General features: G+C 40.2%; 2 protein-coding genes across 2 annotated transcripts in view; one reads left to right on the top strand and one right to left on the bottom strand.

The window, feature by feature from the left end:
* The window catches only part of coro7 (coronin 7), a 103,387-nt gene that overhangs the window by 53,360 nt on the left and 22,645 nt on the right, over positions 1–27,382 (top strand). The gene's annotated exons all lie outside the window — the stretch shown is intronic.
* On the bottom strand, positions 1,785–22,247 carry vasnb (vasorin b; the record flags this gene model as incomplete). The annotated part of the gene is made up of 3 exons (XM_079253336.1): positions 1,785–3,864; positions 15,774–15,836; positions 22,120–22,247. Coding segments are annotated over 3 exons (2,271 nt in total), but the record flags the coding sequence as incomplete, so codon positions are not given.

The following is a 27,382-nucleotide window of genomic DNA, read 5'->3' as shown; positions in this document are numbered from 1 at the left end:
TTTCTGAACTCCCCTGCCATGATTGGACAAAGTAGGCAAACAGTATTATTTACATTTGTATTTTCATTTAATAATATAACTTTTTCCATTTATACAAATAAGTTCAAAGAATAAAAAAAACGACAACAAATAATAGTTTCCCAAAATAAACAGGGAAAAATAAACAATCACATCGAAAATACTTTAGGTTATCCTCAATGTATTCTATGTTACAGACAAATATTCCAGTTGCATCGTATGATCTAAAGGCATTTGCTGGCATGAAAATTTCAACTGTGAGCTGACAGGTATTCACATATCTCTTTGGTGTGTTTCCCTATAGAGAGAGTTGTTGGGGCTTTAAGTATATGTGGGCATATTAAGGGAGAAGCTGATGGCAACTTGATGTCTGCAGGTTTCTGCACAAGACAGAAGATGTACTTACATCATCACAACTGTTAAGAGATCCACACACATGCATACTTGGACTACTCAACTCCTTCTTTGTAGCATATTCACAGATTTTAGCCATATTTTTCTATTTTCCTCAGTGAAACAGTCTAAACATGATGTTGTGCATCTGGCTTTTTCGTAGTCTGGTTAGTTACGAGCAAGCAAAACAGCGGCTTCATTGCCAAGGTAAAATTGTGCATAGCACATCATCAAGCAGGTTATTTTATTTTTACTCAAGAGAAATGCAATACACATCCACTACCAGTTCTGCTTGTTTCAGCCAGACCAAGTAATATGTATTTGAATTGTGGTTGTGGGACAACACAGTTTCCCTTACAGGGAGTGTAAACAATAAATACAGCTTCTGAAGATGCATTTTGCAGTTGTGTAATGGTCTGAGTATTTACTGTAAGACAAATTTTAGAATGTTTGAAATGCAGTGCAATGTACACTAAATAAGAAAGGGTTCAGTCAATTGATTCTCTCTTTACATTAGTATAATCCGGCTTCTTTTCTTCCTTTGTGATGACAAAAGCAGACTGAGGTCTTCAGTGTGGAGAAGGGGGATTTAGTCTTGTTTCAGTCCAGACTCACATCTACTTAGACTGTCTGACATTCTGGGGACAAAGCCCTTGACTGACTTTATTGGTACCAAGTTAGTTCAAATCTTCAAAGATTTTAATCTGCTGTTTTCACTGTTAGTCACAAGAGGTGGGGTGGAGAGTATGGAGAGTTTTTAACATTCACAATGTTGCACAGTTAAAATAAAAAAACACAGAAACGTGGAAAAAAAAAACCCTACATATAAAAACGGTCTTTGATCCAAATAAAGCAAACAAGCATCATATATTTTTTTCTGTACAACTTCATTTGGTATTAAATCGGTCATTCACAGCATGCACTGATCCCTTTGGGGTAGCACGTAGGAGTTCCACAGTGCAGCAAAACATTTGTTGAGACTGTTGAGTTGGGTTGCCACTTTAGTGCGCCAATATTATACATAAGGAAGCCATAAGTTTATCATGTCTCTTAGCCCTACAGTTCAGCCAAATGACAACACACCATCAGTCCCAACATCACAGCATGTCAGATTTAGTTCATTAAGAAAATATTATTGTAGCAGGATGCAGCATGTGGAGCAGTTCTGGTGCCTTCAAAAGTCCAAAAAATGTTTTATGTTTAATTGTTTAATGTCTTCTTGGACAAACAAATGGCAGTGACTTAAATTAATCTCATTCCTGGTGGCCGGCTTTTACTGTGTCCACTCTCAAGCAACAGTTTCAGCTCTTTGTATTCCACTTAGAGGGACAGAGAAGGTGTATCAAAAACACTCAAGATCTCAGTGCCAGGTGTTAAAAATATGAAGGCTTGTGTGAAGACATATTGTTATTTGATGTATTGTTATCTTGTAGTAGCAACACCTCATACTCCAGACTACCATTTTGAACAGCAGGTTCGGGTATCAGAAGTTGGGGCTCTTTGTGAGGCAGTGCCCCATTGTCTAAGCCTGCTTGAACACCATCCAACTCTAGTTGGGATGGCTCACAGTCAAGCTCCAGGTGTCCCTTGGCCTTCTTTCTGCGTAGATAGCATACTACTCCAACTACTATTGCTATCAGTACCACCAGTAGCAAGATAGAAGTTGCAGGTACCAGCATAGTGGTAATCTTTGGACTCTCAGACCTTGCATCAGGGCCCCTTGTGATTTCTGGGGCTGTATGAGCCTCAGTGCAGACACTGTCTATACCACTGGGGGAACCTAATGGACTGACACACACAGTGTAGGTGGAGTTGGGATTCAGACCTCTAAGTCTGTACTCTGGAAAGGATGCTGGGAGGCTAAGTTGAATTGGTCTGCGGTCTGGCCCGGACAGATTTCGATAGGTCAGGCGGATTCCACGGATATAAGGCCTCATTTCAGTGTAGCGATGAAGGTTCAGCAGGATTGAGGTTGCAGTTGCTTGATGGGAGCTTATTTCTGGGGGGTCTGCAGTAACTGTTGCCTTGGGAGGTTCATATTTAGGTAATGGAGCTGGAGAATGGTTTTGGACTTCACAATACATACCAGATGTTCCTTGTGGACAGGTGCACTCTATTTCACCTTTCTGGTCTAGATGACAAGTACCACCATTCAGACAGGTTTGAGAAGGGCAGAAATGCAGTTCCGGGTCAATGCTGCTGCTGGGGGATGCTGGGATGGGGGGTAAGGGAAAGTCATCTTTGTCAGCTGGATTGTCACTAGCTCTTGGGACTTGAATAACTCTAGTAGTAGTTGGGAAAGTAGTGATGGGGACAGACAGTGTGGTAGTAGTTGTTTTGACAGTACTTGTAGTGACTGTAGTTGTGGTAGGACAGCCAAAATCTCTGTGCTCCAATCTTTCTAATACCTTTCCAGCATTGATAGGAGGGAAATGGCAGCGGGTCTCTTCTGTTCTTTCCAAAACGATGCTTTGTGCTCTGAGCCATCTTGGGAACCAAGCTAAGTTGCAGAGGCAGTTGAAGGGATTTTCTGCTGCTGTGAGCTTTCTGAGGTGGGGAAGGAGCTGAGAGAACTCTTCGGGCAGGCCCTGTAGACTGAGGCTGCTAATGTCTAATTCAGACAACTCCTTCAAGTTCTGTAGGTCCTCAGCCTTTAAAGGACCCATTGGGTTCCCAGCCACGTTTAAAGCGACAAGCCCTGGGGTCTCCTTTAGAGCAGATGGAAAAGACTCAAGCTTGTTTTCTGAAATGTCCAGCTCATGGAGATTCTTCAGACTACCTATGAGTTCCTTTTTTAGGCTGGTGAGCCCCACACCACCTAATTTGAGTGACTCCAGGTTTGGGGTCTGGAGATCTGAAGGACCGAAACTGGGTAAAACATTAAAACGAAGGTCCAACAGCAGTAATTGGGGCATGGAGAGGGTGGGCAGAGATGTCAACATGTTACTCTGCAGTTTGAGTTCCAGCAGGCGATCCAATCCATTAAAGGCCGCAGGGTGGATGGTCTTAATTTTATTACTGTACAAATAAAGGCGTTCAAGCTGAGCCATACCACGAAAACATTCCTCTGAAATGTGGGTTATCTGGTTGGATGACAAGTCCAGGTTTTTCAAAGATGTCAAAGGTTCAAACACCCTGTCAGGAAGTTGGGTCAGTTTGTTTTGACTGAGGTCCAGCATGTCCAGGTTAAGTAGCCCATCAAAGTCCTGAGCTGTAATGTGATCAATCCCATTGGAAAACAGATAGAGGTTTCTTATAGAAGAGTCAACCTCCTTGGGAATGGTAGAGGAGCGTCTCTGGAAACAAAAAACGGAGTCAGGAGTAGAACAGGAGCAATATCTTGGGCAGATTAATGCAGATGTAAGATCAGGAAGGACGAGGAGGAGTAGCAAGGACATCGGTGGACTAAGAAGGATCTTCATGGTGCAGGGTCTTTCACTCTCCTTGCTCAGCCTAAAAACAAAGGAAAACAAATTTGTTATTATAAACATTGCTATGCTGGTTTCAGAATTAAAAACAAAAACATTTTTCTTCCCAGTAATTCACATCGAATGCTGTTATGTTGTAAATGGCAAACAGCAGTAGTACACATAAATGTGATAGCTTCTGTCACTACACCTAGAGACAGATAAAACAACTTAAATCTTTAAGTAATTACACTTAGACTTATGAACTCAATGTAGCAAAATGCAGACCTCTTTTTGCAAAACAATATTTTTATCTTTGTAACCAGCTTTCCAAGTCAGCCTCGGTCAGTTATTGGTTCATTAAGTTGTTCTGCACCCTTTTTTCATGAAAACAGATTACTATCAAAGGTTTAGCTATGCATGGGCAGTGACCAAAAGCAAGCTTTTGTCACAAGGTTTCTAAAACAATGGAGCTGAAACTGTGACTTGCGGATTTAGACAGTTTTCTGCGATACTAGGGGTGGGGGAGTGGGGGCTAGCATTCTCCCACCCTGTTCTGGCTGAATGAAAGAGACATTTTCAATGTGTACAAATGTTTTGCTTTCTTTATAATTGGACTTATGTAGATTTATTTGTCTTATTCTAAGCTTGAAGAGCAGCTGTTTGCATGAGACTGTCTCAGTGACAATTCCCTGACAGCCAAAGGTGTAAATAAACACATATTCTGAATTGTGACACAGACTGATGGTCAGAGATACTTGTCAAACAAGTTCCTCAACCACTGTGAGGAAGATGAAATATGCTGATTAGAGCTGATCATAAAAAATGATATGTTACAGTGTGTTTTAAGCTGTTCCAACGGAGTCCAGGCCTAATAAATCAAATGCCCTGATGAAGTGTCTCTGCTGTACTTCAAAGGGTGATGTAAGCGAGAGGGAAAGAGCAATGAGGGAAAGATAAAGAAGAAACTAGTTGCAGTCAAGAGTCTGTGTAGCTGTTTAACATCCACTGCTACCAAGTAAGGTGTCCTTGGGGAAAGAGGCAACATGTGTATCTGTTGACTGTAGCTTCTCTTTGGCCAGGGAGTTCATAGAAAACACTTTTTTCTCTCTCATCCACTGAAATAATTGTGACTCAAAATTATACTAAATTTCCCTTTTTGCTGTGGTTAATGACTAAGGGCAAAAAAGTTAGTAGCTGATACTTCCAAACACTGCTCTTAACATCTGTAACGAATTGTATTCAAGTGTTGTATGATGGCCAATATGGATGCTTGAGGGAGCTTATTTCACAGCCTTAAATGGTGCAGTTGTTGATCGCTGTACTGTACGATACATAAATTAGAAGTTCAAGTATTTGCAACTTACTGATGGAGCACACACAGAATGTTCTGTTCTCACCTGGGGTCGTGGCTCATTGTAGCAGTAATTGTACTGCATGTTTTATGTTCTTTACTCCCTTTTCTATGGGGAGAACTACATACTACAAGTTACATCTTTACATCCTCATATAGTTTTGTTGATAAAGTACATTGATATATAATGTCAACAATGTTTAATCCCGTCTGTTTTTTACGCTTATTTTATTTACTATTTTGTTACATTAATCAGAATCCTGTCATGCTTTAAGAAATGCAAAAAACAGAAATACGTTGCTTAGTTTATTTCAGTGACAACTCAAACCACTTTAGTCTGACTTTCCCCTGAAATAACTTCAACCTTTAGTAATATATATTTTAGTAAGTTTAGAGCAGACACAACTTTTAAAAATCCATAAAGACCTCTTTTAAGTCTATTTCATAAAATTTCATTTTAATAAATCAGGTATATGACCTGAAGATATGACTGATGAATCAGACATGCTAGTGTAACAGGAAGTATCATCTTATCTCTCCACAGCTATGACATTTATTTTCTGTCTCTCCACATACTTTTCTCTCTGTTCCTCCTTGAAATTGCAACCTCTTGAGAACATTTCCTGATATTCAATGTCCTTCTATTTTTTTTTTTTATTTTCCTTGAGGGTATAAATGAAATTTAACTTGCCAACTCTTTTAAGCAAGGCAGAACTGTTGCTCCATCCAACTAAATATTGATGAAACAAAGCTGCTTAAACTTCAATGCTTGACTAAACAAAGCAGCACTTGCAAAATGTTTGAAAACCCTCCTCTGCTGTGTTAGACATGTAGAAAAGTCAGACACATTTAGAATTGTTGTTTTTTTTTTATGGAAAACTGATGAAAATAAATGACAACATCTGATGGCAATAGTTTGCTGTTGGCTCCCAGTGAATGAGCAGCAGAGGTGAAGGGTTGCAGTTAACCTATAATTTACACACAGGCCCTGGAGGAGTTCATGTTAACGCATCAGTAATGTACACGGATCTACAAGATTCTAGTTTGTGACTCAGAGGCTTGGATGAAATCCAGCATAAAAACATGTCATTTAATCTGCTTGTGATTCAAAAATGTAACAATCAATAAAGACTTGAGTTGTGGCTTAAAGGGAAACCAGAGATATCTAGACTCAGACATATGAAGGCCTCCAAAATTTATGGAAGTGTGGACAGAAGAATGAGAGGAGTGTGGCTGTCACACTTTGTATGTCTATACATATTTAGTAGAATAAACACGAGATGAAAAAAAAGAGTCAAACAGCTGGAACATAAACAGACGGTCTTGGGTTCGCTTATCACTGTGAATTAAGTTTCAGCTTGATAATATAATCCTTAAAGTTTTAACTGCTAAATGATCTTCACTATTTGTGGGATTTAAGTATATCATATTTGCGGTTGTTGGAAACAGAAAAAGTTCAGAACTAAAATGAAACACTACTTCGGTTCAGTATATTGGGGTCCAGGGTTGAGTAAAAAAGCCAGAGCCAAAATATACAGCAACATCAAGGCAGCTATAAGAAGAGAGTCAGCTATGCAGATAAAACTGAGAATATTTTTATAAGAAACTCATTGTGGTAGTTCTACCGTAGCTCCCTGGGGCAGAGTGTTTATTCTAGTGCGCCTCATCCCAAACTGGGCCAGGCACATCTCATAACCCGGCAGAGGAGAAGCTGTGTTTGAGGTGGATGGGTGGGATTCAGCCAGAGAATACTGCCAGATCACAGATAAACTGGAACTTGAGAGGTTATAGTGACTTGTGCAGATTAGTGGGTAAGATAAGGTGCAGCTGTGGCGTCAATGTTGTATGAATCCAAGTTGTGTTGTGTTGACTGACTGCTGTGAGTGGAGGTGGAGGGCAGAGAGAGATGGTAGAAAGACAAGTCTTGAAATCCTGCACAAAGAGGAATGCCCCCTCCCATCTTGCCTTCCTCCTCCTTACTTGAGATGTAATTTCCTTTTCTCTCCCCTGTGCACTTGAGACATTCCTGAGACAGGCAGGAGCTGAGTTTTACAAGAAAAAAAGCTTGGCTCTCTCATTGGCATTTCAAGATTAACAGGAAGCTCTGTTTTTTGTGTGTGTGTGTTTTTTTTTTTTTTTTTTTTTTTTTGTTCTTTTAAACAGACAAAGGATTGGACGAATGTCATCAGATCTGTTAAATCAATATGTGAGTCTGGGTTTGTTGGTTATATTAGGAAACAATGTTTTAGCCGGAACAACAAGAGCAAGAAACAGTCAGTAAATATTTCTACGAAGCAACAAGGTACTCTGAATCTTTAAGCAACATAAACTAGCATGGCCAGTGCTCTGAAAAGAGGAGGTATGAGGAAATAGCACACTGCCCCTCTCCCTCAACTCACTACTCTTTCTTTCCTACCCAGATGAGCAAGAAAAGAAAACACAAGCAGGGGAACAGCAGAGATAAGAGCAGGTTTCTGTCAGCAGGGGCACCAGCATGAATAAGGCCTGGTGCTGGGAGGGTAAAGCAGGCCTCAGAAATGAAATCTCAGCAGCCTGAGTGTCAAGACTTATTGTCTTTAGAGCTGAACCCCGGGGGCAATGACAGTGTGTAAACAAGGTGGCCACAAACGAACATTAGGCTAAATGAGTGCACAGTGCCAAGCGATGATAAGGGATAAGGCTGGAAACTACAGAGTTTACTCTCATTAAAGGCAACACTTCACTTTGGAGACCTTATCTTTTAAGGGAACAATACTTGTGGTATGTGCATTAGAGTATGATCTACAGAGTTGTAGGGTTGTAGACTCGTCCTATCGTTTTCCGCCACCAGCACTGTCATGCCACCAGCTGGACCTTGTTATCCACAATCCAGTGAGGTCATCCATCAACATGACAAAGGGGTCAAGGGAGACTTTAAAAGGAGAAACAAAGGTGCTGTGGAATATTCAAGGATGAAGAGCTTACATAAGATGTCGCACATAAAAGCAAAGTGTTGCTGCTAGCAGATAAATGTAGTACAAATATGCATATGAAAATGTCAGCCATGTTTATGTAAGACTGCTGGTATGCATGTAATGCAGTGAAATATTTTTTTATGGCACAAGCTAATAAGCTTCTAATGTGACGCTGATTGGACCAGATCATCTATTAGATGAGCAAACACAACATGATGAAAGCCTGAGAAGAGCAACTCTAAAGTGTTGCCTTGTGCTCAGTACAACAAGAAAACAGATGGTTCTGCTACTTCAGAAATATGTATTTTCCTTCATTTCAAAGAAATACTAAAATCTGATCAGACAAAAGTTAATGGCTGTTTTCATTTGTAATTAAGTGCGGTCATTGTAAATGAAGGGACATTATCTAAGAGGACAAACAATAGATCAGGTTCCTAAATATGAATGCACTGCTCAAGACATACAAAGCCTTGCTAAAAAGCAAAGATAGGTTTTCTAAATATTTCAGCAGCAAAGCCTCTCATTAAGGTCAATCAATCAGGCAGAAGATAAACAAAACTTGAGAAGGAAGGACATTTGATATAAAGAAATAATGATTGTTTTACTATGTCTGTCCCATACAATACATATTTTGAAGCCACAATATCATTGCTGTTCTTGGTGGTGGTATGAAGGCGGATTAAGAGCTTTACTAGTTCAATAATGTGCCGCAAAAAAAAAGCTTCCAGCTGATTTCAGCCTGACCACAAGAAAATGCCCTGTATTGGCTGCATCCATTGTGCATCCTCTATTTTAGTGCTTAACAATATCAAATGGTTGTTGCTTTAATTATAACTAATGACCACTTTAACACGCAACTGCAGGCCTGGCTATGAGACATTTATTTTAACTCACTTTCACAATCTTGTACTTTTTGCTCATTCTATTCATTTTAAAGTCTTTTAAATGTATATATTAATTACTTGTAAAGTAATTAAATATTATGTTGAAAGGGGAGCCCTTTTCTTAGGATTTATGGTTTGGATTCAAACTGCTTATAAGGACAATGTTAGGCAATGCAATAAGAGCCTGCAGCTGGAGGACATGAAAGAGAACATAATATACAGCCCAGAGGTGAATGGAAGGGTAGGTGCATAGTAAAACTTACAAAAACTGTTCATTTATTGCACTATGGAGAAGCTACAAGGCAGCTCAGTTTTTTTAAATATTCTTATATAAGGAAGTAATAATATTTTAACAGATTTGTCAGCTAAATAACTTATATCAAAATATGCACACTATAGTCATAAAAGCAACATTAACGCCAGACAGTCTTTCATCTGGTCAGATAGCATCAATCCAAAGGCCAACAAAGCTGATGTGCAAGCAAGGAATGGAGCGACTCCTCGGGGTCAGAGGTCAGGCTCAGATTAGTGTTTCCATTTCTGTGCCATATTCTGTGTCTTCTGTAGTGGTACAGACGACACACAGATAACAGATCTTGTTTGACACGGGTACACACCCAGCTTCGGTTACATATATGTACACCTGAGTCCTCATACCCACAACAGGTGCTTTTTCTGCTTCTTCAGGGCAAGATGAAACACAAAACCTTTGGAGTGTGTCTGGGTTAGTGATGCGGCCTGTGTCAAACTGAGGAAATCGGCAGAGGTGAACAGCTAAACCAGACAACCAGACCAGGGTTTGGTCTCTGCAGCAGTACGTGCGTAGTCTGTTTCTGCCTCCATGGTGCTTTAAAGCGTAGAGGTCAGGCACTACACGTTCCGAAAGGAAATGTCGGCCATTTCCTTTTGTTTTATGACTATAGGACATTACAGTGAAAGTAGATGCTAGACCTAATTTAGTTTTTATAAAGGCACCAAGGGGACATACAGGATGCTCTGGCGAAAGCAGATTTTTTTTTGGTCCTCTTTTTCAGTTTGCACACACTGCACAGTTTTGTCTCAGCACTGACACGAGTCTTTCGTCAGCAAACCATGCCCTGTGACCCTTTTGAGGACAGAAACCTACAGCAACGTTCTTTCTTAGATGTGCACATCTGCCTAAGATCCTCACATCTTCACCACAAGGACACTCACATTACACAGACACAAAGGATTCCACCTCACCACTGACAACCTGGGCTTTGATCTGTTTTCTCAAAGTAGTGTTTACACCCACAGCTTTTGTCAGTCTTGTGCCTCATGTCTCTTGCTCCTTTTTTTTCAGTCAGACACAACAACAAACCACAACACTGCAGAGGTCACAGACAGTTGTGGCCAAAGCTGTGCATCGAAAAGAAACCAGTAAATACGGCATCCTAGTGTCACAAATCTGGACTCTCTCCAGGCATTGGCTTGCACCTTTATTTCCTCTGAATGATTGTCCATACCCCAAGCCTGAATCAAACCTTTACTGTACTTTCTGCCAGTGTTTTCCTAAGTTCTCTGTGTTTGGTAGAGACACTCAATGTGAATAGATCTCTCTCTCAATAAAAAGGCAACTCTGATAGTTTTCAAACCACTTGAGAGACTCCAGCCCTAAGTAGAGACAGAGCCAAGACATTGCAATGCAGTACGGGTGCATGTGTGTTTGTACGTGTGCTTGGTGCTTAAAGAGTCTGGATGGACCAGTTTTATCAGTCAGCCACAAGCCTACAGTAATGTGCACACGCCGACACTCTGCCTCCTTAAGTGACACCCTTTCGAGCTTCATTGTGACTACAATGCTGTATTATCTTTATCACCATGATCTTTATCTACCTGATGCAATAGTTTTTTTTCCCCCCTCTCATACGTTGCCCCTTTGTTTCAGTGTGTTTGCTTGATAGCAGATAAACCCTTCACTTTTTATGTTATTAGCTGGAAGCTTGTTTACTATCAACCAAAAAGATCATATGTGGTCAAAAAGTCCTCCTAAAGCTCTTTGTTCCTACTCTAGAATGTGTTGTATGGTGGTGGCAAATTGTAATAGGTCTGACTCTGCTGTCTTCATTTATTTAGATACAATTAATAGTTTGTTTTTCTCAAGACAAACACTGTTAAGTAAGACTTGTTAGTGCTGGTTCAGATGCTGTGCTGTTCAAATGGTTTCTCTGTGTACTTTGTAGTCTTTCAAGACTTCTTATTATGTGTCTCCATGGCAGCAGAAAAGTTGTTTACCAGCAGGATCAACTGATGATGTCCAAAACCAACATATTCAGCAAAATAACACACCAAATCTGAAATGAATAGAAGAGGAAGCGGAGAGGCTGCAGGGTAAGAGCGAGGCAGAGAAAAAAACGGTGGAAATGTATGCTGTTTCTTCCAACTGTTCTGATGGGTAATGTGAGATCCTACTTAACAAAATGGACAAGCTTTAAGACTTTACAAGTAGACTGTAACAAGTAAGAGCAGAAAACTAAAGGGAGGTGGAATTGCAAAGCTTACTGTAGACTTGTAACTATTAGCTTTGGGTTTTTGTCCATATAGAATACCCAGAGAATTTACCCGTGTTATTCTGGTCGTGACTCCAACAGTGTCGGCCTTTTCTGCAACATTATAACAATTTGTCACCTGCTGGTGTTGGACTTATTATATGAAAATGTTAAAAAATGCTAACAGCTACCCTGCTTTCTTTAGGAAGATCAGACCATAATCAGGTTCATGTCACCTTCACCTACAAACTCATTGTTCAGCAGCAACCAGTCATCAGACAGACTACTAAAATCTGGTCTAATGAAGCTGAAGATCCTCTGAAAGGGTGCTTTAAGGCCACAGACTGGAAAGTCCGCTGTGAACTACATGTAGATGACATCAGTGCCATGACTGAGTGTGTGACAGCAAGGATGTGTGAGTCAGGTGGCAAGCAGACTCGCTGTCAGTACGCCTGATAGACTCTCAGACTATCCTTGTTAGACAAACAGTGCCACACGTACTCACTAAGAACACGTGCACATTATGTGTATCTGTTTGCTTGTCTGTTTGTACTCCTGCCTCATATTTCCACTCGTCACTTTAACATGCTGTAGTTACTCCATGTCTTAGCTCTGAATTTCAAGAATTTGTTTTAGCTGGTTCCAAAGAAGCACTTTAAGTTGCAAATAGATGCCACTCATATTTCTAAAATCCCTGTCTTTGCGGTTTTGCTCCTTCGCTCTGTTCACCTCTTGTTTTTACTTAGGTTTGTTCATGACAAGAGTATGACTGGAATCCAATGAGGACATGTCTCCTCCACCTGCCCCAACAACACTACAAGGGCTCACTGTTCATTAGGCTTGAGTGAGTTCAAGGTTCGTGTGATGGCAATCGGGAACGTAGGGCAGTTCTTCATAGCCTTGTTTACTTTGCTAAATGCATCAAATACTTTTAGACTAGGGAAAAAAAATGTGGTTTAATTTATTGGCACAATTTTTATTTGTGTTGCATTGTGCTAGTATTTATGGTTTATGTACACATCAGTGGTTAGTATCTAACATAACAGGAAAACAATCTAACCATCAGCTGGCTAACACTTCATATCCTTCTAAAACAGTAAAGCAAGAAGAAATATCTGCTGTTTTTTATTAATAATTGCACCTATGTTTTATTTTATAGCTAAATGGTGTTGACTATTGGTGTTTGGTCACCATTTATCAGTTTCTTGAAGAAAATAATGTTGAATTTGGCACAAGATGAACATTTGTCTGTTGTTCTGTAGCAAAACCTTGATTTAAAATCAGTTATTATACCTGTTTTTCAGGACCCCAATCCTACACCCCCTCCTTTTCTGTGAATTACCATTTAAGATTTTTCTCGTCATTCAGGCCTGCAGTCTTTTTCCTTAAAAGAAAAAAAACAAACTCAGACATGTGCCACACACACAAGATAAATGTGAACTGGAGATCACTGGCGCTGATTACAATGTCACAAAGGAATTTATTGTGAAACTACTGCCTGTGCTGGTATGTTGCCAGCACTGGGGGAGGTTGGCTAGCAAGCTAGCAGTCAGGCGGTACAGTTTCTCCCCTTTTACCCCGACCCCAATGCAGACATGCCTCTCCTTTATGGCCTCAGGTACCCTGTGATCACCTTCTGAGCCAAGACTGTTGTTTTGTTTATTAAATTGTCTTAGTTTTGCCATTCAGATAAGAGTCATAGGCATTGTTGATTTTTGGCAATCACTTTTAACTTCAGCATTCCCAGGGAACTGTCTTTTTTTTTATGTCTGAGAAATAACATACATCGCTTGCATAAGCTAATGAAATCTGATTAATTTATTTGTAATCTAAACTCTGATGAAAGTCTGCCAATTTCATGGGTAATCGAAAAGATGCTGGGAGCTACATAACCACAGTCACCTGCGTTTTCTGTCTGTGCCAGCATCTGACCGAACAGGTGAGCCTGCCATCACAGGGAGCATGAAGACCTCAGTCAGCAACAGTCTATTAAGATATCAATGTTAACCTTTTACAGTTTGCCCACAGCTGGTCTGCACTGTCTAGAGATCCCTCATGTCTGGTTCAAACAAGACGAGGGTAGCGATAAAAGTGGCGGAACATGTGAGCCTCCTTCTCCCTTTAGGGTGCCGGAACAAACAATTCAGTACTTACATCTGCTGACTACAACTCTAGTTAACCGCCTGCAGCAACCACTGCATTTTTTTTCAGACCATCAAAACCAACACAATATAAACATCTAATGTTAAAAGAATTTATCAGAGCAATCTCTTATAAAAATGTTTATGTAAAATGGAAATTCATGGTAACAAGTTGATGCCTTAAAGAAACTTCTGAAGTTCATCAGATTAACAGTGATGTAAAGTCTTTATTTGCACATAAAACATGTAATACCACTGCTGTGCTTTCATAAAGAAAGACTCTTTCATCCAAGCAAATGTTTGAGCCCATTCACAGAATCAAGAGAGATGGTGTATCTTAGAGTAGTTTATGGTCTAGATTAGCTTCTTCACTATATATTATGTGTGTGTGTGTGTGTGTGTGTGTGTGTGTGTGTGTGTGTGTCATAGTCTCAGACAGAAAAAATAAGCGCCACTTTGTTTGCAGCAAATAGTAATTTGTCCTCAGAGGGAGCAGTTTGTTTGCTTTTATCGACACATCCGTTAATAAATGTCATGAGGTTAGTCCTGCAGATTTCTGACTTGTAACACGCATATTGTGTTTGCTCACTCACTAACTTTATATTCAGATGTCAATAGCTTGTTTAAGTGTGTGATAGAGACTCCTTTGTTTGCTCTCATATGGTTGAAATATTCCCATTATTAATCAACCATCATTAACCAACGATTACACACATATGCAGTGGTTTCGGGAGTTGTTAATCCACTGAATTGTGAAGATTGGGTTAAGATTGATTTCCCACTTCACAGAGAGCTACAAGTTGCTGTGATGGGGAACACAGACAACTCATAGTTTTACTTCTTAATCACTTGTTGCCAACACATGCAGCTGTACTGTCAGAAAACGATGTGCAAAAGATACACAAGGTATTGGAGTGTGCTGTTGTTCAAGAAAAATGGTTTAATGTTCAATCTCCAAAGGCAGAAATGGTGTCAGTGCTGACAGTGATGCATCGAACTGTATGGCAAATAATTTACAGTGAGCAAAAGCCCTGCGCACAAAAGTTGTGGAATGTGGGAATGACGATTTATGGCCTCAAAATCAATAGCAGAGGACTCTGTCTTCTTCCGTTTCCTTGTGGAGGATAAGGTTTGCACAGAGAAGTGAACGACTAAAGCAATTAAGGAGAGTAGTGATGTGTGTCCAGAGGGACAAAGTGAGTGTGTGTCTTTTCAAGTCGCAGCTCAATGATAACTACCATAACACTGAGGAGGTTGAGGGGACAGGAGGGCTGTGTAAAGTTGAACAGAGGGTCAATCATGCACTAACAGCTGATAGTCAATAAATATGGAATACATCTGTGGAAACAACACTGAAAGAACTGAGCAAAATGAGCCTGAGAAGTCACATCTCCTGGCCTCATTTTTGTACAAAAAATACATTAATTGATCATGATTGATCACAAAAATCATTCATTGGTTACATTATTGGGGACTAAATTCAGCTATGTATTAATACACAAATGGCAGCAGGCAGAAGTCATGTAATGCTACATGTTATTCAGTGCCACAGTATGGACTATATTAATAAGCTACTGTTTATCTGGCTTCAGCTACACACACGACATTTGCTTGTAACTCCAAAGAGAGAAGTTTTTCCGTCTGTTTTTGATGTTGCTCCAGAAGTTCGGACTTTCTTAAGTCTCACTGTTTCTTTTTCCCCTGTTTGCAACCTAATATAGGGTTTCTGCATCGCTGTAATATAGCGTGGGTGTGTTAAGAAAGCTGCTCTTGTTCTCCTGCCAGTCTTGTTAACAAGCTCGGAGTTGCTTGAAAGGACCTTTTTGAGGAAGCAGGGTGTTACAGTTAACACTGTAAAGACTGCCAAACATTGCTGGATTAGGATTTTGGATACAACTATTCAAAGATTGTATTATCATGCTGCCTCAGAAATATGATATTACTTATTAAGTCTGTCATACCCAAAAGAAAAATCTTTTTTTTGGGATCATAATACATCATTTTTCTGATGTGAACCATGTGTTTGTATTATGTTAACTGGCCACATCATAGTCATATTCAGAGATCAGTAATAAACCTGCCAGATTTGATTTACAGAAATGTTTTACTCACCCAGTGAAGATGCTTTCTGCTCTGATCTTCCTCCACTCTTCTTCCTCTTCAGGTATACTGTCCCTGAGGTAGCACAGCAGTTATACCAATTGGTTAAATATGTTGCAACATGGGTTTGACTTGCTCTCCTCTCTGCTTAGCTGGAATCCAGCCACACTCTCATGCACTGTTAATGCCACACAAGCAAAAGACAGGAAGTTTTTTTTGCTGTTAATTGGTCAAATTCCAGCTGTGTGCAAGAGCATGCTGCGCACCGGCAGGCTGCTTGGCAACACAAGAGAATGACAGAGCGCGAGTTAAAGAATGCAGGCCAGCCGCTCTCAGCTCTGTCAGCTCCTTGTCTTGTATTATTAGCCCATCAGTCATGGTCCGAATGTGTGTATGCAAAGTGTGTTCACTTAAAAACGATGCTACAAATGTTTCTGGAATAATGTGAAAGATTAATTTAGTTTCAGCCTCGAGAGCTGCAAATAGTATGATAAAAGTGACTTTCTGGAATAGTTTTTTTCTTTATATTCCTGTGCAGAATATCAGAAAATCTGGACAGTGAATATTTGCATCTGTTTTTCCTCATTTAGGTTTTGCAGGAATGTTTGTTGGCCTTCACTTTTTTTACATCTTTAATTTTATGTGATGTAAACTAGCATTGCACGAACTGGTCACAATTTTTTTGTCTATTTAATGATTAGTATGTCAATATACAAAACCACACAGCATTCTGTGCGTGCGTTCATGCTCTTGTGGCTTTCTATAAATACAGCATTGACTAATCTCAAATGTTGTTTTTAAACGTGGTTATGGAATCATAAACCGGAGTTGGTTTTAGGAAAAACCAAACACAAAGTGGCCACTTAATGGACGTTTTATTAGTGGGAGAAGCTTTGCTGAGAGCAGCTTCTCTATTTCTTTCTAGTGGGAGATTTTTCACATTTTTCGTTACACTCATTTAACATCTGGTCATAAAATCGTTTCTGAGATAATTAGCAAAGACACTCTTTATATTTTTTGCTCTGTTTGTTTCACAGAACACACGCCTGACTTCTGTTATTGCTGCACTCACTCATCCACTGTGTTTCTAGATTTAAACCATATTTTATATACCTTAGCTCTGAGTCACTCACTGTGAAAAACAGAATCCTTTTTAACCATATGGTTTTCTAACACCTGAATCCTCTCCTCACTTTGCATATAACTTGTTTCCATATTTACTGGTTACATCTGAAAGTTGTTCTCACCAATTCCCGTTCAAGCCTTCACTACTTTTATTTGCTTATTTGCATACATTCTGTTATCTGTACATGGAAATGCAACGTTGCGTCTTTGCTCGCGGGTGAATGGCCATCTTGTGTAATTGCGACTAAACTTGAGGACTCGTGCACTGACCCCACCATGGTCAGTTTGTTTAGGTTACTGCCTCTCAGACAATCCGTGAAGTGTCAATAAACTTTCAGAGTAGAACTCAGCACTCTCAGTAGATCCAAGTCATCTTTACCACCAAGCTTTAGAATGACTCTGACAGAAAACCAATGACAGCAGCGTCCTCATCCTGGTCTGTTGCATCCTTTGACATAGACTGTGACACATTTGGTCTTTAGTTAGTGCACAGTCTCAACTACCAAAACACAGGCAGTCTCTTTTTACCTGTTGCTACTTCATTCCCCCAGAATGTTTCATTAACTTTGGATTATCTTGATATCTTAAATTGAGCTACTTGTCAGTCTAATGCTCTTTTCCTTTTTGTCTCAACACTCACATTTTTCATTATTTCCACTGTAATTATTTTCCAGTTTGATCTGTTTTGTTATCTAACCCCCAGCTTTCTTTGTTGCCCCGTTTCCACTTTCTGAGCACTCTGCCATCAATGTTCAGGCTGTTTGCTGCTGCATCAGGTATAATAGATATTTTACATTTCACATTTACTGGTTACATCTGAAGTCCACGGACATAATCCTAAACTAAACCTGCCAAAGAAACAAGGTGGGGGGACTTTTCTTTTGCTTTAGGTGTTTCAAAGTTACAGTTTCATTTCGTGTCGTTCGGCTTCTTGTTGCCTGAATCTCTACAATGACGAGCCATGACTTGTGTCGCAACCGCTTGCCTGACGCTTGCAGTGTTGAGTGATGAAGATTCAGCTGATCTGTGGTGACATTCTGACTTACGTGCACTGATTTGCGCTCTCATGCTGCATCTGGCTCTCTAAATATAAGAGCAGAGCCAGATAAGCGGCGCTATCTGTATTACTGTGCGACTGAAATAGACCTTAAGAAAAAGTGAGCCAGAGAACAAAAAGGGTTGACCGGCGCGCTGAAAAGGAGCCGCTCTATGAGTGCGTGCTGGCTTGTGTGGTTCAATGTGCCCACATTAAAGTGTGTAAGTATGGCATTGAAGGCTAGACACGTGGTGAGCTCATGGTGAGCAAGCACACACTGACCTACAGATACACACACCATAGTTTGCCATCATATCCACATTCAGCAAAATCTAATCTCAGTCCCGGTTTGTTTCCACTAGTTATTAATGGCTGACTAAGGGGGAAAGCTTTCTTTTCCACTTCTGGTTTTGGTCAAACAATATAGGCATGTGTGTGTGTGCCCAGTAAGATCTGGTTCAAGGCTCATCTCCTAATTACAGTGCTGGCCAGAAGTAATTACAACCTTAGATTAAGAGCAGTTTCTCTTCTTTTACAGGCCCACTGAAATGCAGCAATTTGTGGTGGCTTTCTGGGATGAGCATCCTCCTTCTCGTTCTCCTGCCTCTGTCCCTCACTACTACACAGGAATTTGGGGGATTTTTTTTGGCTCTATGTACATTTTCCATGTAGCCAGAGCGAGTTAAGAGTTTGACAACATTTTAAAACTGACAGTGTACTGTTAGGTAGACCTGTAAAATATGATTGTCTCTGTGTGGATGTGGACATGGAAGACAGCAGTTAGCTGGGGTTTGGGCTCAAGCTGGGCCACTCCAAAGCCTTCACATCCCTTTGCATGTGTGTGTGTGTGTGTATATTTGTGCAAGGTTTTGAAGTGGTTCTTCTGAACGCATCATTTGGCTGCATCGGCAAGCTCTTCTTCAATTTAGCTTGGCAGGCGTACGGGCTGGGGTTTGCCTCCACATACCGCTGGTTCAGCGTCGATGTTTCAGGCCAAGCCCTTTGAAGACAAGGGTTTAGCTCAAGACGCCTCATATAAGGAGCAGCTCTGGACTTTGGTTGTCAACCAGAGACAACAACGCCCCCCTACTGTGCAGGATTTGAGGTTCAAAATGAGGTTCTACATTTTAACATAAAAAAAAAATGTTGATTTTGTTTTTGCTAATTGTGATGAGACTTTACTTTCACGTGGAACTGAAAAAACACGATACACTTATCCCAACTTTCTGCCCTGTCGACTCCCCTTTGCCTGGCTGCTGTGTGAGTGCCCCCCTCTCATCTTCCCCTTTATCCTCCACCTTACCATATCTTTTCTCTCATCCCTTCTCCAGGCCTCCTCGCCTCAGCACCTGACTTTTAACCCTCTAATCCCTCTGATGCAGTGGGAAGGAAGTTTCAGGCACTCCCCCTAATTGGCGTAAACTGAGCTTTCTGACAGTTTGGAGAAGGAAGTAATGTTCAGTATAGTAACCTGTATTATATTAAGTACATTTACAAACACCACAAAACTGTGGTAGGACATCTTATAGTTTTTAGTTCTATATAAAACTAAAAAAATGAAATACCATGACTGTCAGTTGGGAACTACAGTGGATTTAGACATCAGTGTTCTTTTCCTCCTAAGCTCTTTGGCACAGATATTGAAATGCCAGCCTTGATTTTGTAAAACAAACAATGGATAAAAGTCCATGCTGGCACGATGTTTCTAACCAGTTCTGCATTGGATGATGTGGTTTCAACATCTGTGTCACAGTGGTGTGACAGAAGGCCTGGGCTTTATTATTTCATTCAAATTCTATGATAAGAGACTGCATGCATCCTGGCCGCATATTGACACTTCATGGCAAAGAAAAATCCTTTTTGATTTGAACTTAAAATTATAAAAGAGAAGATGCACAAATAACTTTTTTTTTGTTCTTTATTTTCATTTGTCCCTAAATTATTCTTTGTCTCCATCTTTCAGCAGTGGACTTGTCAGCAGGTATTGTCACTCACACAACAGTCTGCCATGTAGAGAGTCAAGTACTGAGCAGGAAAGTCTCTTCTTTTACAGATTCTCAGCAGGAGAATCAGCAGGATTGTTTTGAACAACAAGCTGTGCCCCCCCCCCCCCCCCCCCCCCCCATCTCCTGCTTGTGCTGTTGTGTCACCATTTGTAGCTAAACATTCTCCACATTAGTAAGGATAACTGGCCTCCTGCGGCTGCTCTGCCATGTTTGGTAGCCTAATAAAAACACATTGCAATGATTACATACTGTCAATGCTACAGCTTCTGATATGGCATGATGGGTGTTTGTGAGGAAGCACATGAATCAAGCAGCATGCTGGTGATGGGTTAATAGCAGGGCAATTGGAGTAGTTTAGTCTGCCTATTTGCCCCCAGGAAGGAGGAAATTTGTGGTGTCTGTTTGTGGGGGGCATGGAAAAAAAGGAGATGCTAATGTGGCTGGATGGTTTGTTGTCAGAACACTGTTCTTACATCATTAAGCATCTCATTTGAAGCAACATTGCTTTATTACCCTGTTTATGCAGCATGATTAATGATTCTGAGGTGGATTTCAGGGCAACTGGTTGTTCCTAAGAAGTGTTCTCATAATAGAAAGGAAACATTATATCTCTGTTGTTTAATTTGATATCAACTCTGTGTAGTTATGGGTGGGTGGGTGGGTGGGTGGGGGGAACTGGTGTGATCAGTTTGTGTGTTTATACTAGCAAAATCTTTGGAACGTTAATAGGAGAAAAAGAGATGATCTGATGGGAATTTGTTTCTCTATCATTTGGAACAGATTGCTCTAAACATGTTGAGTCACGTCACTTTATTGGATGTTGGTTTAGAGCTGGAGTAGGTCACTCAGAGATTTAATCTTTCAGGAATTTGACCTCATCACTCAGTGCTTCGCTGCACGCCTGCTGAAGAAAAACTGACATTTGTCTCATTTTTGTGTTTACCTTCCCTCACGTATGAGGAACTGCTTCATTTGTCTGTTTTTCCACTTAAAACAGCTTCAGCTAAAAGTTTTGTTTAGCAGTTCTGGAGCTTGTACAGTAGGTTATAAAATAATACCAATAAGGGCAGGGGTGGTTGATGGACATTTTTTAATATTACAAAGTGGCCCCAATTAAGCTGATAACTGAACCTTGGCTAGTAGAGATGTAATTTCTTGTTCATCATGCATGGAATGGGTTTGTTTTTGTTTTTATCAGAAGCCTTTTAAAATTTCCAACACTTTTGTTTGTGCTGTTTGGTTCTTTCATCAGGTTTTACGGAACTTGAAACTTGTCTTGTTAAACAGACCTATTTACTTGCACATTTTTGCTTTAAGGAGTCACAGCTGCCTGAAAATAAACCACTACAAGCAAGAATTTTACATGTCACCTCTGCTGACTAACGCGCGTCTTTAGACTGTTTCAAAGCTTGTGTCCTGCTGAACTCTATGGTGGGACGCTCCCTTCGTGCAGATCCAAAAACAGCTGTCCTCTGCGGTGAGTACGGCTCGGTGCGGTCTAGACACTCGGCTCGGTCCCTGCATGCTGCACGGCGTCCTGCGGTCCAACACCAGCCCGCCTCATTACCGCCCCGACGGCTCCTTTTGCACCGTGCACACGCTCGCGCTTTTACGCATTTCCCAAGCACAGAGTAACGCTGGCTTTATTGGGTATTCGGTGATTTGAAGCATTAGTGCTGCTACCCCACACCCCCAATAAACCTGCAGCTCCAGCTGCCCCAGTATGGAGCAGAGCATCCATAGCATCTAACTTAAAGAAAAACAATTATAATACACGATGTTACGCATTTAAATAAGAAAATTATTCATTAAAGAAAAGGGTGTACTTTTTTTTTTGTATGTTACACACTTTTCATTAAACCGAACCTTTAAAGCAAAATATTAACAGAACCTTATTGGATACTTTGAGAGAGTTTTTATTTAGCTGGTTGTCATACGGTCCAGAAACAACGTGACCTATGCTAAAAAGTTTTAGTAAACTTTTTAAAAGTTTTAAAACGCCCGGCCAGTTTGTTCAGTCTGTCCATGAAGATGTTCCTGCAGTTTTAGGCGACTTAATCCCAGTCCAGTTTGTAACTATAAGTCATTTACGCGTCTTGTTATCCACTTCTCGATCACTAGTCCACAGCAATGAAGCTGAAAATATTCAGCTTTTGTCCTCGTTTTATTACAACAAACATGAATGTCTTACCCGTAACTTCGGTGGAGTAAAGTTGGGAGCGCAGCTGCGCTTGTGTGGTTATCCAAACAGATCACTTCACCGATGGTAACTCCAGACCTGGTAGTTTTCCGTGTGTGCGATCTTTCATAAAGCTTTTTATTTTTATTTTTTTATTTTTTTTAAATAAACATATTAAAAGTCTTACGAAGATTCCTCATCAAATGCTCCGAGAGGTACACTAGCCTCCACGTCAAGGAATGCGCTCAAGTGCTGAGTCCCTGGACAAAAAGCGCTTTATTGGTGAGCACTGAGGAGAGTTGGAAGTGGAGGGGTGGGAGGGGCGAGCCGAAGCGCACGCAGTTGGGCGCACTCCTGCACCGACTCAAGAGCAACAAACAACTCACCTTGCAACTTGGCTGAGCGCTAAGGAGAAACATTCCAGTCTCCTTTCAGTTTGTATCTTAATTCCAAGTTGCACGACCTGTTTTGAGAAAGAGACATTACAGGTTTCATACTGACCATATCAAGTCGTTGGTTAAGCTGCATTTCATATCAGAGTCTGGATGCTGATTACTGTGCAGATAAATAAGCACGTTGCTGTTTCTACTCTCTGTTCATAGACTTCACCAATAAAATGACACAGTCCAAACACACTTATAATCTACATGAAATTTAAGCTATATATCATTGACTGGTGTCTTTTCTGTTTGTCTTCTCAGACACTTAATCTAAGAGGGACTCAGGGTGTCTAGGTTCAGTGCACATATGGTTGCTTCATTTAGATATCATCAAGCTGAGAGAGCTATCAACTACTTCCTAACACTATTGGCAAACTAACTGTTGGCAGCTGAACCAACGTTTCAGTGTCAGCTATTCCTAACAAGGTAAGATGATAGCTCTGAGGATCCATGTCACCTCTGATAGCCACATGTCGCTAAATTACATAGAATCCAGAAGTTTTTCTTGTAAATATTTCTATTGGTTTGTCCTGCACATTCCTGCAGGACTTCTGTTTTTGTCTCATGTTGACAGGACACAACTGTAACTAGGCCAAAGTTGTCACTGTGGTGATGTCGCTGACCCTCGTGGATGAAGGTATAGAGACTTAACAAGAAAATTATTCAACACGCAGCCCTCTCTCTGACCCTGAGGCAGTCGCATGTGTGTACTCCAACCACCCCCACACTCGGTCTTCTCTGGACAAGGGGTGCTTTAGTTCCACTTGTTGAGCCATTCTCACAGTGTGTAATTTTTACCATTTGCTTTTTCATAGAAGACTCCACAAAGTCTGTGTTTCATGAATTTCTCGACCGTGCTCCTCTTGCTTCTGCTATAGGAGTTATTATCCATGTAACACACGCACACAGTACCATCTGCAAGGCATTACAGTCATTACAGGAACAGAGAAATGATTTCACGCATGTCCTGCTGGATCCAGATGGAGCTCTTCAGTCACTGCAGCAGCTAAGTTTTACATGTTAAGGAGAATAAAGTACTAAGAAATGCACTTGAGCTATTTTCTGTTTTTCTGAACAAATTTAAGACTCACAAAGGCTCTTCTCATGACTTACTAGACTGTTTATACTTTATAAACCTCTGTCCAAACTGCAGCAGCTGTGCTGGGGCTATTCAGACTGATGGTGAAATATTTATCTTAGGGGTTCAGTTTATTGATGATTAGGAGGACCGTTGTCTTTAGAGCCCAGAAACCTCAAATGGACCAACCCAAACTGGACGGTGATTTAAATTTTACGCACCTATGCTGTGTGTCAACAAGGTTTATGCAATAATTACAGTGTTGGTGAGAGAGGGCAAAGATACAATAATATCAAATAAACAAACACTCTGAAAATATTCCTGTATGATTAAATATACTGTCCAAATCCACACATCTGGCAGTTTTGTTGGGGTAATGCAGTGTTATATTTTCTGTAAAGGCCTGCATGGTGACATCGCGGTTAGCACTGTCACCTTACAGCAGTAGTTGTTCCTGGTTTGAATCTCAGCTGGTGGGTTTTCTTCTGTTACCGCAGCATCCTCCCACCACCCTCCTACATGCATATTAGGTTAATTAGTGATTCTGTGTGAATGCATGGCTGTTTATCTTGTTTGTCTCTGCTGACTGTGACTGAGGATCTTGTTCAGGGTGTGCCTTGCAGCTAGATCAGCTTCAGTCCAGCATTAGTATTAAGATAAAGAAGCAGGTATAGAAAACTGATGGGTGGCAGTTGAATTATCTCTCTCCATGATGCTGTTAAATGTAATACTACATATGACTAAGTTATAAATTTGGCAAAGAAAATATTGTTCACTGTATTACATTAAATTAAGTTGTTTTGTTTGTTTGTTTGTTTTTTAACCCCAGTCACTTTCTAAATATTTGTGGCCTTGTGCAAGAATCAGCCATCAGCAATTATCACTGTCATTGTGTTATTACTGAATATAAATGTTACTCTAAGGTATCCTTAGTGATGACATTTTTATTAGTTATGTGAAATATTTGTATTTTAAATTTGTGTCATTGGAGCTTCTGAAAGAAATCAAAGCTCTAATGTCAAGTTTTTAAAAAAAAAATATAATAAATATAGCCATGTGTTGACAATAACCACATTATAACAAACATATCAAGTGGTTGATCTTGGTAGACTGAAATGATCCAACTCAGCTATCGAAAGCAGTGTAAATTGTTGCACCCTTCTCATCAGGTTTTTCTCTCATTTTTAAGTCCTGTCTACCGTGTCCTCTGACTTTAAGAAGAGAATACAAAAATGATGTAATTTGCTCCACATTTCTGTACTTTACAGGACAAACCTGTATTTGGCTAGAGGTATAAATCACAGTCTAGTGGCTGTAGCGCCGTCACCACGTTGGGCTCCTAATCACTGTGGCTCAGTAAAAGATGGCGAGGCAGCATATAACACTGCCCAGGGGAACCAATAAAACACTGCTGTGGTGTTGAGCCTATTCCTGCCTGCCAACGGTTTAAAACTGTCCATGCTTACGCACACAGCACCATGCCGTCCGGCTATAATGGTTTCTTTTTGTTGAGTGTTCAAAGTCCACACTGAAATTCACTTGTTCTCTCTGCGTGTTTACTTTTTTTTTTTTTTTTTTTTAAATAATTTTTAATCCCTCAACTGTTTTTACGTGCAAACTCGCATTAAACCATTTCCTCAGCTGGACTTTCTTTTACCACTCTACCTAAACGGCGACTACCTAACTTTCTTCCTAATTTACTGCTTTTTTTTTTTTTTTTTTTTTTTTACCTAATTCACCTATTTTTAACCCCTATGATTTATGGTAATGTTTATAAGTGCTTTAATTTTAAGTTCAGGTTTAGCTGGCATTTATGGAGGTTGCAAACATCTCTGTAGAAACAGACTCATGATTTACTGTTTGGGATTACACTGTCATGGGAAATACTTGAAAAACGCAGCAAAGAAAACGGAAGTAGCAGGGTGATCGTAAAATGGAAATTATTGTGAGAACCCTGAAAGGTAAAATACAGGATCAAAACTAAACAGAAGACAGAGAAGCACTTGTCTCATTGAGTGTGAGCTTATTACTCACCATCATCATCACTAAGTCAAAGGGGACCAACACAGTCACATTATGTGCTGAGCCCTCCATAATCCTGTATGTAGCTCTGTGCCAAACAGGATGTGTGTCTTGGTTTGAGGTGCTCATGATTTGGTGCTCAGAACATGCCTGTGGTTTTTACTTTTTAGGAGCTCAATCAAGGGAAGTGTCCCCGAAGGACAGAACGCAAGGTTAGTGAGAGAGAATGCAGGTTTAGGAGTAAGGTTTACCACAAAATGACACACAGTGTCAGTCCACACAACAAGATGCTGTCTTCTGAAAAAATCTAATTTAGCTAGAGGATCTTTCATAGTGCTTCAAAAACAGATGAAACAGAAGAAAGTGTCTGACAAATTTATTGAAGTGGCTTGTGCTTTGAAATTTGTATCCAAACAAGGTAGCTTTGTACCCAAAATGTTTGTCATGTCAGAATTTTTGCAGGAGAAAGATCAAAACTCAGCAAAGTTCCTGAATGAGCCAGATTTCGAGATATCTCTTTGCTCTTGTATTATTTAGGACATAAAAACCAAGTTTTATCAACTTTGAATCCAATGTAAAATAACAAGACTGAGTTAGAATATTTGGGCTAGAAAGGCATTGTGTTCTTTAAATTTAGCATTAATAAACTTTAGGGGAGGCTGGGAATGTTTCCCATTAAGACGGCCTGGGAATAATCTTGAGGGTTTATTTTCTGATGGAGCCCCTGTTTATTCCTCCTCCAGCCTCTCCTTGTCCTTTAAACTCTGAGGTGAATCTGCCCTTTGTTAGTGCTTAATCTGCCCACATGTATTGGTGTCTCTATTTAGTTGTTTTTGTGGACATCCACACCATCCTCTCCCGCACCTTCCCGCCGTCACACATAAATGGGCTTTGACGGCCGTATGTGTGGGCTGCCTCAAGAAAAGATCAGGCCATCCTCAAAAGGCCCAAATCGTCTTACTTCTCACAGCACCTTTAGAACCCTTAGCTTGGAAAAATGTCCATGGAAAGTGTGGAGCCATGCAAAGGTCGGGAAAGGAGATGAAGAAACAAGGAACACGCAAGGCTAATTAGAGGTTGCTATGGGAATCTAAATGTAACAGAAAAAATGTGGACTGCAAAGACATGAGTAATAAGTGTGTTAAAGCAGAAGTTGTCACCATTTGTGTGAACACACTTAATTTTATCATCTTCTCCACACTGTTATAACTATCTTCACCTGTTATGTCAACATGCTTATCATAAAGCTGTCTTCTTTGGAGTAAACTTCAGTTTATACACACAAGTGCACACATTTTATCATCCTATTAACAATAATACTGCTATTTATATTCAGTTTGTTTGACCTATAATGTCTTTGTGATCACATTTATCCTGAGGCAAACTTTATGTTCAGGGTCAGAAGGGCGCGGGGTGTTTAGCTAACATATCTTTTCATCTTTTTTCATCATTCATCAGTACGAGAGAAGCTTAGAAAGGTCCTGTTAGTCGTAAACTTGGCTTTGCAAATCAAAGACAGGTTATATATATTTTTTAAATATCTATGTCCTGTTTGTCATCTGTTTATTATTTTGTTTTTATACTTTTTATAATCATAACTTGGGCTCTGACTTTTTTATTTCCATCTGGCTTGGTTTATGCATTTTAACCTCATTGAAGCATTCTGAAATGCTCATGCTAATGTTTGTGCTCATTATGTTGACATGAAAATGCCCTCAACACAGAGACCTCAAGA

Source organism: Telmatherina bonti (assembly GCF_933228915.1).
Source record: "Telmatherina bonti genome assembly, chromosome: 14".
In the NCBI taxonomy this organism is placed as follows: domain Eukaryota; kingdom Metazoa; phylum Chordata; class Actinopteri; order Atheriniformes; family Telmatherinidae; genus Telmatherina; species Telmatherina bonti.
This window is presented reverse-complemented; position numbering and strand designations above follow the sequence as displayed.